At 42.9% G+C, this 11,215-nt stretch overlaps 1 protein-coding gene across 3 annotated transcripts in view; it reads left to right on the top strand.

The window, feature by feature from the left end:
* The first annotated feature begins 4,246 nt into the window (after positions 1–4,246).
* STRN (striatin) overlaps positions 4,247–11,215 on the top strand; it is a 72,435-nt gene continuing 65,466 nt past the window's right edge. For 2 of the 3 annotated variants that reach the window (XM_061624710.1, XM_061624708.1), the window contains exon 1: positions 4,247–4,742. In XM_061624710.1, coding sequence (XP_061480694.1) covers positions 4,452–4,742 — 291 coding nt within the window. In that variant the 5' untranslated portion in view covers positions 4,247–4,451. The remainder of the gene's footprint in view (positions 4,743–11,215) is intronic. The other variant, XM_061624709.1, reaches the window with a different exon arrangement.

Genomic DNA, 11,215 nt, shown 5'->3' with positions numbered 1-11,215 from the left:
AAATTACACTCAGAATCGTTAGTAAGTACATACAACGTTGGAGCTCTAGAAGCCAGACTTTGCTTTCAGTAACCAGGATAGCTGAGGGACTCTGACTGAATCCATGATAAATGTGTGCCCAACTAGCAACACCTATTTGTTACCTGGCAATACTTTACCTTTCATTTTATCCCACGTGTTAATCTGTTTTAAATCCCTGCTCAAAACCCACCATTTCTGTTAATGCCTTTGTCACAATCCTTTATCTGTTTTAGGGGTGTAACTCAGTGGTAGAGCATCTGTTGTGCATGCAGAAGACCCCAGGTTCAATCCCCAGTATCTCCAGATAGGGCTGGGAATGTATCATGTCTGAAACTCTGGAGAGCTGCTGCCAGTCAATGTAGAGAATACTGAGCTAAATAGACCAAAGGTCTGACAGTGTAAGGCAGCGTTCTATGTTCTTAAAGGGCTGTAGCTCAGTGGTAGAGTACTTGCTTAGCATGCAGGTCCCAGGTTCAATCCCAATTCCCTGGTATCTTCAGGTAGAGCTGGGAGAGACCCCTGCCTGAAACCCTGAAGAGCTGCTGCCAGTCAGTGTAGGCAAAACTGAGCTAGATGGACTGCTGGTCTCACTTAGTATATGGCAAGTTCCTATGTTCCTAATCATAATCCCCTTGTCTGAACTGCTGGAGAGGGTTAGAAATGGATAGAGGTGTCTATCATCCAGGCTCTTTTGGTGGCAGTGGTTGCTCTGCCATCCTAGAGGCTCCCTCTTCACAAGTGGTTAGGAATCTACTGGCAGCGTAAAATCCCAAAACGGTGTTATGGAAGCGGACCACAGCAGGGCATGGAATGGATTCAACTGGTGCAGCCAAAACAACAACCAGGGGTAGGGGTGGGGGTGGGGGCTTTCTACCCTGGCTGGCTTGAAGTGGAAGGACTGTAGATATGGTGGAGAATCTGCTGTGCTGCACCTCCCTGTCCCCCTGCTCTGGTTAGGATTGCTTAGTTAAAGCAGAGCCACACCATACATTTAAAAGCACATTCAATGCACATTTAAAGCACCATACATTTAAAGGATGTTGTTTCCCCGAAAGAATCCTTGGAACTGTAGTTTTCCTTTCACATAGCTATAATTCCCAGCACTGTAAACTACAGGTCCCAGGATTCTTTGGGGGAAGCCATGTGTTTTAAATGGGTGTTGAATGTGGTTTGAAGCTATGGCGTGGATCTGTCTCTGTACCCTGCTGTAACTAAACCCAACAGCAATGAAAGCCTAATTTATTCTGTTTTTCCTGCCTCCATTTCCTTCCCCTTCCTCTGTTGCCTATCCTGTGTTGAAATTTAAATCAGAAGCAGAATGTGGTTTTCTTGTAAAATACAAGACACAGTGAAGGTGTATTACATTTAATGAAATTGGGGTTAAACCAGGAGTTCCAAACCAGTGATCCACAAGCTCAATTCAGATGGTTTACGACATGTTTGTGTATTTGTGGGTGAAGATGGATGATGGTACATCTCTTGCATTACATATTCATATTGATTTTAATTGCATTTTTGTTTCTTTTATTTTGTAAATTGTATTTTACTGCTATGGAATTCAAATTGTAATTCAAGAAAATACAATGTGTAAAATAAAAGAAACAATAAAAATGTAATTAAAAATCAAAAAAATTTAGCACAGCACATTACAACTGATACGACAGGCAGAAAAACCATTATGTGATCTGTCAAGACCCAGGGCAATCTTCAAGTGGTCTGTGGGAAACAAAGTTTAGGAATGGTTGGGTTAAACTATTTTTTTTAGGCAATCGTGATTTTCTAGCTGGGAAATGGGATTCTGGGTACTGCAAAAAAAAAAAAAGAGGGTGAGGGACTGCTAAAATGGTCAAACCACATTCTTTAAACAATCTGACCAGGTCTGTTAAGTATCTCCTTGGTAATGTAAGATAGGGCAGTGGATTACCAGAGAAATGAAATAGCCAGAAATCCTTCTGAAAAGAGGCATGTCTCTCTCTGCCCTATTTCTCTGGCTGGAAGTGATGTCATCAACATGTCTGTGGGTGGAAGGGAATACAAAGGACCAGCAGTCTTGAAACTCAGTTGGCAAAGAGACATTAAAAAAAAAATGTAAATGTACTTCAAGTCGATTCCGACTTATGGTGACCCTATGAAGAGGGTTTTCATGAGGCTAAGAGGCAGTGACTGGCCCAAGGTTACCCAGTGAACTTTATAGCTATGTGGGGATTCGAACCCTGGTCTTCCAGGTCAGAGTCCAACACCTTAACCACTGTGAGAATCCAAAGCTATGGCTTTGGTTTCCTCCCCATGCCCCCTGAAATCTGATGGCAAGCAGGATCTGTTGTAGTGTTAATGCTGTGGAACTTAACATCTCATGTAAATAAACACATCATCAGTCTCCAGTGACTTTCATTACAAGGAAGCTAAACCCAAAGGATGTGCTGAAACCTCTCGCTGCTTGGAGATTGGGCTGTGCACATCACGTTATCAGTATTAGCAACAATTTAGTTACAACACAGAACAGTTGCACTGACTGAAGTGCAGAAGAAGTTAAAATTTAATTTGCAGGCTTTTAGCATGTATACATATTTGGAGGTATGCAAAGGATAAGCAAATGAGAACAGCTGTCATCAAAACAAGGTTTTTTTAAAAAGAATGTAGTAATTATTGAAAACCAGGCTTAAATATCATAAACTAACTTTTTTTTTTAAACTGCTGTGAGCTTGGTAATGCAAGGTATATATGTGGGGGAAGAAACATCCAGGAATTTGGTACAGAGGAATCGGAGAAATCAAAATACCATAATAATATTACCCAGCTGTGCTACAAAGAACTAACCTACATCTTGAGGGGGACTGGTTGCTGATCTAATCAAGAAAGAATGTAAAATTCTGTATAGAACAAGTTCTCCAGGCCTTCTTTCAGTCAAAGTAATGAACAAAGAACAAACTAATTTTGGTTTTCAGTAAAATGTCTGGACTGAGTTGTACTGAGAAGGGCGATTGTGGTCAGGCTGTGGTGTAGCATTTAGAGTGTTGGAGACTGGAGTTCAAATCCCCAGTCAGCCTCCAAGCTCACTGAGTGACCTTGGGCCAGTCACTGTCTCTTAGCCTAACCTACCTCACAGGGTTGCTCCGAGGGGAGGAGGGGGAGAACCATGTACGTGACCTTGACCTCCTTGGTTTTTGTAGGTCACTTTAGCTCGCTTTTGTGAGGAAAGCCACTAGTAAATATAAATAACAAAAAACAAGCAGAAATGAATATAGCCATGATTTATGGGCTTAGCCATGGCTTTCTTCATTTTTTGGGGTCGGGGGAGTCAAAATTCAAATAATATGACCCCATTAGACAGAGCCAAGCAGCTACCTCAAGAGGCAGATACAAGGAGCAGGGACCAGCAGAGAGTTATTGGAAGACAGAGCTGTGTGGGCTGGGTGGCCTGCTCTACACCACCTAAGCTAGCTGACTTCCCTCCCATGGAAGTGGCCCTTGCTGCCACTCTCAGGTGCCAGTTTGGTCAGCTTCTGTAGTGGAAAGCGGGGGATGGGATGGTGTGTGTGGGCCTTGTCCTTTGCCTCTGCTGCATCCCTCAGGCGCATTCATCCCCTGTGGCAGCCAGTTCTCTGTCTTAACGGTAGGTAGGGGTTGGGCCAACCCTCATTTTAGTTTCAAAAGTAACTCAGGCTCATAGCTAGAGCATAGCAGTACTGTATTGTGGAAATAGGGATCAAGTATAACCGTCTGCATAATTACTTTGGTAAGATAACTGGATTTTTTTTAAAGATTGGTGTGTGTGTGTATTTAATATCTAAAAGCTTAGTACATCCGTAGACGATTCAGAAATAGCATGTTCACTCATCAAGTGAACTTCACAGCTTTTAAATGACATTTTGGGATGGGTCTTCCAGCATAGCATTTTTTCTTGTCTACTAATCACTAATGAAGTGTTCCGTTATCGGTACTAAAAACATTGTAACTCTCCTGATCACATCAATTCAATATTTAGCAATAGAACGGAAAGCGGTGGTGAAAGGCAGTCATGAGTCATGACACAATCAATTTGCGATTTGACAGTTGCATAAACTTTCCGCCCCTGACGGGGCCAGATGATTTAACCTTGCATGTTTCTAATCGTCCCACTCCTTTACCCCTACTTCGTCGCTCTCGCTTTATAATCTTCGCTAGTACAAAAACCATAAACCACATTTCCCAGCATGCCTCGGGTCCGTCCTCGCAATACGTCTTTTTTAAATTGTCCCTAGCGGGGCCTGGTAGCAGCCGGCGGGGGCGGCTGTCAGGCGCTGACGGCGGACTGGACGCGCCCAGTTTGTTGCTGCTTCCAGTGAGACGCGGCTGTCTGGCTAGCTGGGTGCGGGTGTCGGCAGCGGCTCCGGGGGCTGCTCAGGCGGGACTGGGAAGAGGGTTCTCCCGCCGCGACAACGGCTCCAGCCATGGACGAGCAGGCGGGGCCCGGGGTCTTCTTCAGCAATAACAACAACAACGCGCTGCTGTTGCCGCCACCTCCGGGCGGGGCCGGGCAAGGACTTGAGCCGGGGGAGGCGGCAGCAGCTGCCGCAGCTGCCGTAGCGGCGGCGGCTGGGGGCTCCTCGGCGGTCCCGGCTCCGGCCTCTGCGGCGCGGGCTCAATACAGCGTCCCTGGTATCCTACATTTCCTGCAGCACGAGTGGGGCCGCTTCGAGGCAGAGAGAGCCGAGTGGGAGGCGGAGCGGGCGGAATTGCAGGTAGCGTTCCGCTGTTTCCCTTCCCTTCCGTCTCAGTCTGGCTGGTTTGGTTCGTCCGGGCCGCCGCCTCTCATCTCGCCTATATGTAAACACCCAACATGTAGTTCTCTTTCTGTTCTCCGTCCATACCTGTCCACTGTTCTTTCCTCCGTCTTCGGCGTGCTTTCCCAACAGCTGGTCTCAGAGTTTCAGAGATGACTGGAGGGTTTAGCCTCGGAATAGCTTTTCAGTAGCAGAGTTCAGTCTTGTGCGGGCTAATGGCGTGTCTTTGAGCATATGCAAAGTGTCTTTTTCTTGAGTCATTATTATCAACGGTTACTCGCATCTAGGATTTGAAGGGATGATTTCTAGGTTCGAGGATGTTAATGGACCCTGTCATCGAAGCTGGCAGTGTCTTCCTTCTGAAGAAATAAAGCCCTGATTAGTACTTGGTGGGGAGGGGCTAATAGGAAACCTCTTGACAGCTGCTAGCTTGGGTCAGGCATGTTTGCAGTCATGGGTTGTGCACAGATGCTTGGTTCCTCTATAATATTATGGTTTTGACATCATCAAACACCAGTACAGAATGAATTGTGTGTGTATTTCCTTGCTCTCCATCAGAACAGGAAAGAGAGAGGATATGATCTAGTTTCTATCTGAAACACTACCACTTGAGGAGGGAGTTTTCTGAGATCAGGTGGGAAGGTTATCTGTTATCTTTAGCGAATATCGATTGGATGCACCCTGCACATATTATAACTTTGCTGTGGATTGTTGGCTGAATTAATTGTGATTTTGGCAATTTTGTGGTAACATTTTACTAATTATCCTGACTGCGGGATGGACTATCATGAGAAATACTTGGCATTTATATACGTGCAGACATTTTCAGCGCACTTCACATACATTATCTGAGAAATTCTTTAGAGCCTTGTGATGTAAGTCAATATTATCATGTTTACTAGCAGAAGACCATTACGTTAGAATGACAATTTTCCCTGTTTTTCTGCATTATTATTTATACATACATACATACGTACATACCCTGCCTTTCGGCCCAAAGCCCTCAAGACGGCTTTCTGCATTCACTCATCCATCTCACTGAAGCCAGTAGTGTAGTAATACATTAGGACATTAGAAGGAACTTCTTGACAGTAAGGGCAGTTCGGCATTGGAACCGACTGCCTAGGGAGGTGGGATCCCCCTCGCTGGATGTCTTCAAGCAGAGGCTGGACAGCTATCTGTGGGAGATGCTCTAGCTGTGGATTTCCTGCTGTGAGCAGGGGGTTGGACTCGATGGCCTACAAGGCCCCTTCCAACTCTATGATTCTATAATACCTCATAGAACTAAATAACACAAACTCAATGGCAGCTCTTGATAACCAAGTCTCAAAATGTGTAGCCATGCCCTAGTTCAGGGTTGCCCACCTTTTTGGACTATCTATCTATCTATCTATCTATCTATCTATCTATCTATCTATCTATCTATCTATCTAATCTATCTAATCTATCTATCTAATCTATCTAATCTATCTATCTAATCTATCTATTTATTTATTTATTTATTTATTATTTCAATTTATATACCGCCCTTAGCAGAATAGCTCTCAGGGCGGTGAACAAACAAGATAAAATACAATATATCATAGTAAAAAATCACAAAAACATGTACAAACAAACAACAGAAAGCACAACAAAAACTAGAGGACACACTGCAAATTTTGAGAGAGTGCTGGGGGCACCTCTCCCAGAATGGCTGCCATGGGGTATGGCATAACACAAAATTAGAGAGTAGATGTGAAACTTTTCCCATAGTTGTATTTCCATTCTAGAAAAAGCTAGAAAAAATTCTGCCTGCCATACAGCTGTTAAAGTCACAAGAACCCTGTTTTTCCCCAAACCCAACTCTAGACCAAAGCCTAGGCTGCCATCAAGTACCCACTAACCCAGTAGTAAGCCCCATTAAGCTCAAAGAGACTTACTTCTGGGTAGACATGTATACTGTTGTACTATGAGATAATTATACAGTGAATTTGTAATGAGTTCCTGGTCTTCAGCTCCTTCAAAGTAGGCGACATGCCTAAGCCTCTTTGCAAAGTTTTCATATTTGCCTTTTGATGTGAGGGGAATTCTTTAACATTCACCCATATTTGTTATATAGTACTATTTGCAGAAAATAACTTATGTGCACTACCTGATTTCAGGTGAACCCAGCACAGGAAAGATGCATTCTGGTTGCTAAGGGAAAAGGAAAGGCAAACTAGGGAGATTCCAAGACTAGAAAAAAAGAAGCAGGAAAAGTGCACTAAAAGGGAAGACAAAACAGCAGCTCTTTAGGAGCCCAGCCCTATTGCATGATGTCCAAGCAGCTCACTTATCAATCACACCTCTGACTTTCCAGTAGTTCTAAGGACAGAGAAATATGATTTTTGTTTTTATGTGATGCAAATGTGTGCAAACGCAAGACATCATTGTAGAAGAGACCTTTGGAACTCCCCTTGTAAGGTGGGGCCTGGCATTGTGGGGCGTTAAGTACTTTAAAAATGAAAGATAGTTACAGTGGGTTCGATCTAGACCAGGGCTGGGGAATGTGTGAGCCTCTAGTCTGTGTCTGTGTTGGAATTACTTTTTAAGATGTTTAAAATGTTTTTTTAAATATGTTTTTAAAGAAATTTGGTTTTAATATATTTTAAACTCTTTTGTTTTTAAGATATTTTAGAGTGGTTGTTAGTGTTTTTTGTTTGCAGCAGGATGAGTATGTCTTCTGCATTCCAGGTTATAGAAGAAGTCGCCAACATCACTTTAACTTGGTAATAAATCTTCGGTCAAAAATCTTTGAACTTTAACTTTAGGAAGGCTGCTGTCCTCCAGGTAGGAATCGGCCTAATTGAATTCCGTGATATTTACTTCTGAATAAGCATGCATAGGATTGTGCTGTATGGTGTTTGGGGAGGGGAAAATGACCAAAAAATCTTGGTGAAACTTGAGACATTGATCTCTGCTGCGTCTTATTTTTCAGGGTGGGGAAAGACTGCTTGAACAGTTCATGGTTATCTAATCTTGTAGAATAGCCTCTGCTGTTCTTCCACGTGAGAGGTCATTTGTGTCATTTGAAACAAAAAAAATAAAATAAAAATGGGGATGCTCATTAGCAGGATAGCAAGGACTGGCATGCTACTACAGAAGTGGCTGGAAAAATAGTCAAGGATCAATAGCAGATTTGTATTAAAATGGCAAATGGGATTTAATGTAAGCAAATGTAAAGTAATGCACATTGGGGCAAAACATCCTGATTTCATGTAATATGCATATGAGTGACTGACCAGGAAAGAAACCTTGGAGTTGTGGTGAATTCCTTGTTAGAGACCATTAAGAAAGGAATTGAAAATAAAATAAAATTACATATTTTATAATCCCATTTTCAAATCTGCAGTGTGACCATATTTTGAGTACTGTGTTCAGTATTATTATTATTGTTATTGTTATTATTATTATCTTTATTTATACCCCACCCTTTTTCCAAACTGGAACTCAAGGCGGCTTCCAGATAAAAATAAGTACATATCATTAAGAACCTATAAAAATATAAAACATATAAACGTATAAAATCAGCATTAAAACAAGATTAAACTTTTAAGATGTTAAAACCAATTAGATATACACTTAAAATACTGCAACCCAGTTTAGGAGCATACAAGTAAAACAATAACATACAGCATCCTCTTCAGTGACTACCCTTAAAGCCTTCAGTTCCAAAGGCCTGCCGGAAGAAAAAAGTATTTAGCTGTTGGCGGAAGGACTGCACGGAGGGGTCCATTCTTGCCTCCCTAGGGAGGGAGTTCCAGAGCCTAGGGGCAGCCACCGAAAAGGCCCTATCTTGTGTCCCCACCAGTCGCACTTGTGAAGGTGTTGGGATCGTGAGAAGGGTCTCTCCTGAAGATCTCAGGGCCCAGGCAGGTTCATATATTGGTCACTGCACCTCTAAAAGAATATTGTAGAGCTGGAAACAGTTCAGAAAAAGATAACCAAAATGTTGAAAGGGCTGGAACAACTCCCCTATGAGAAAAGGTTAAAACATTTGGAGTTTTTTTAGTTTGAAGAAAAGGTGAGTAAATGGAGGCATGATAGAGGGTGGAGAAATTGGATAGAGAAGTTTCTCTCTTCCTCTTTGTCTCTCTCTGTTAATGCTAGAACCTGGAGTCATCTAATGAAGCTTAATATGGAGATAGACACAAGGAACTACTTCACACAGCACATAGTCAAGCTATGGAATTTGCTACCATAAGAGGATGGCCACCAACTTAGATGGCTTCAAAAAGGGGTTATACAAATTCATGGAGAATAATGCTATCAGTAGCTATTAGCCATGGTGCTGTGTACTATCTCCACTGTGGAGGCAATATGCTTTTGAATCAGGGCTGTGGAGTCGGTACGCCAAACCTTCGACTCCGACTCCTCTATTTTTCTACTGTCCGACTCCGACTCCACCCAAAATTGCTTCCAACTCCACAGCCCTGGAAAGGGCTGTAAATGTCTTTTTAAACTGGAAGCTCTCATAGGAGCATTTTTATCGCTGCCTGAATATGCGCTGATCTTGGCATCATAGCATTTGTCTTCATCTGGGTCTTGTGTCATACACTGACACACAAAATGTTTTCCATCTTGAGTTATGGTGAAATGCTCAACTACAGCTGACTTCATGGGAAGCTTCTTTGACATTTTGAATTTTTATTTTAAAAAATTTGTCAATCAAAATTTATTTTGAAGTCGGAGTCGGTACATTTCTACCAACTCTGACTCCACCCAAAATTGCTTCTGACTCCGACTCCACAACACCGACTCCACAGCCGTGTTTTGAATACCAGTTGATGGGAAGTGCAAGTGGGGAAGAGTGCTGTTACACACAGGTCCTGCTTGCAGGCTTATAGGCATCTGGTTGGCCACTGTGAGAACAGGATGCTGGACAAGATGGGCTCTTTGTCTCATCCAGCAGAGTTCTTCATATGTTCTTATGTGGATATAGAATAGGTAGTTACTAGCTAGCTGAGTGTGCAGGGAGTAGGATTCTAGACATTTTTCCTGTCCATTATTTGCCATTCCTCATTGTCTATGCTGCTGAGTGATATATGTGTTTGTTTTTCCATTTCCTCTCGTATTGTGATCCTTTCTATTTTAGCTTTAACCTCCATTTTTCCTCGATGCTACCAATGAAGCTTTTTCTGTCAGATGCTCTGATGCTCATTTCCTCACTTACCGAGGATTAAGCCCTATTGAACCCAGTGTGACTTGCTTCCAAAAAACCATGGATATGATTGATTGGAACATTACCAAAGCAGATAATTAGTGACTGACCTGGCTGACCCTATCAGATACAGACTTGCACTCACTGGTATGTGCTTCTCTGTTATTTATAATATAGAATCTCAGTGTTACATAGATCAGCTTACAGGTTACACAGGACTCTGCATCACTACACGACATAATTAGGCATTACTACTCAAGCTAAGACATTGTTGCAGCAATTGGACACACACCCTTGAGACCTTTTAAGTAGGCTTAGGGCGTGCTTTCTGTTTGCATGGGGAAGGCTTCTCCTAACAGGACTGGGTTAGCAAGCAGGCACTCCTACAAACACATTGAAAAACAGGTACTGTCTGCTCATGTCTGTGCATCTGGCACATTCTAGCGATGGGGGTGGAGGCACTTCAGTTAGATCCTCCTGACACAGTCTCTGATTGAGCCTCCAATTCCTCCTGCCCTGGGGGAGGTGCAAGTGACGACTTGAGCGACAAGGCAGGGCTGAGAGGCAGGACAGGGGCTGGCTCATTGTCAGACAGCCCTCCTTCAGTTGTAACTGGAACTAAGGGGGCAGAACTGCTGCTGAAGCCTTTCCCCGTTTCAGCCCTCTCCCACTGCAACCCACTGGGTCCCTCCCCAGGATCCCAATCCTCCTCTTCCTCCTGATCACTCTCCATGGGGCTCATGACATCAACAATAGTCACGTGCAAAGTGTATTCTCTTATTGTCTTTGTTTAAATTTCATAGCTTGTAACCCTAGGAGGTATTATAATTTTAGTAGTATTAAGAGTCCTAGTCTGTCATAAGCTTCAAATTTTTGTTGCCTCCCTACACCTGACAATTTGCAAGTAGGTATCTAAAAATGTCAAATGTTCTTATTGAACCAAGAAGTGAAAAATCAAGTTAAATTATATTTCTTATCTGTGAAGATCTATGAAGTGACTTGCAATCTGTGGAATGGTTCTGAGTAGCTAGCTGCTAGTTCTCTGGTATTCTACACTGACATTCTGAATTCAGGATGATCCAGTTCAGTGCAAGAGCTGGACATTATATAATGTTCCTGCACAGGTACGTAGTGTCATTTCAGATCTTGCTCCATTCCTAATGTGTTTTGATATTGTGTAAAGATGGGATGGAAGATATGATAGCTTCCTTTGCCCTGGATATTGCACAGTGGTTGTGCACACTTTTGTGGG

This window comes from Rhineura floridana, chromosome 4, assembly GCF_030035675.1.
Source record: "Rhineura floridana isolate rRhiFlo1 chromosome 4, rRhiFlo1.hap2, whole genome shotgun sequence".
Lineage (NCBI taxonomy): Eukaryota > Metazoa > Chordata > Lepidosauria > Squamata > Rhineuridae > Rhineura > Rhineura floridana.
Note: the sequence above shows the minus strand (reverse complement) of the source record. Positions and strands in the feature narration are given on the sequence as shown.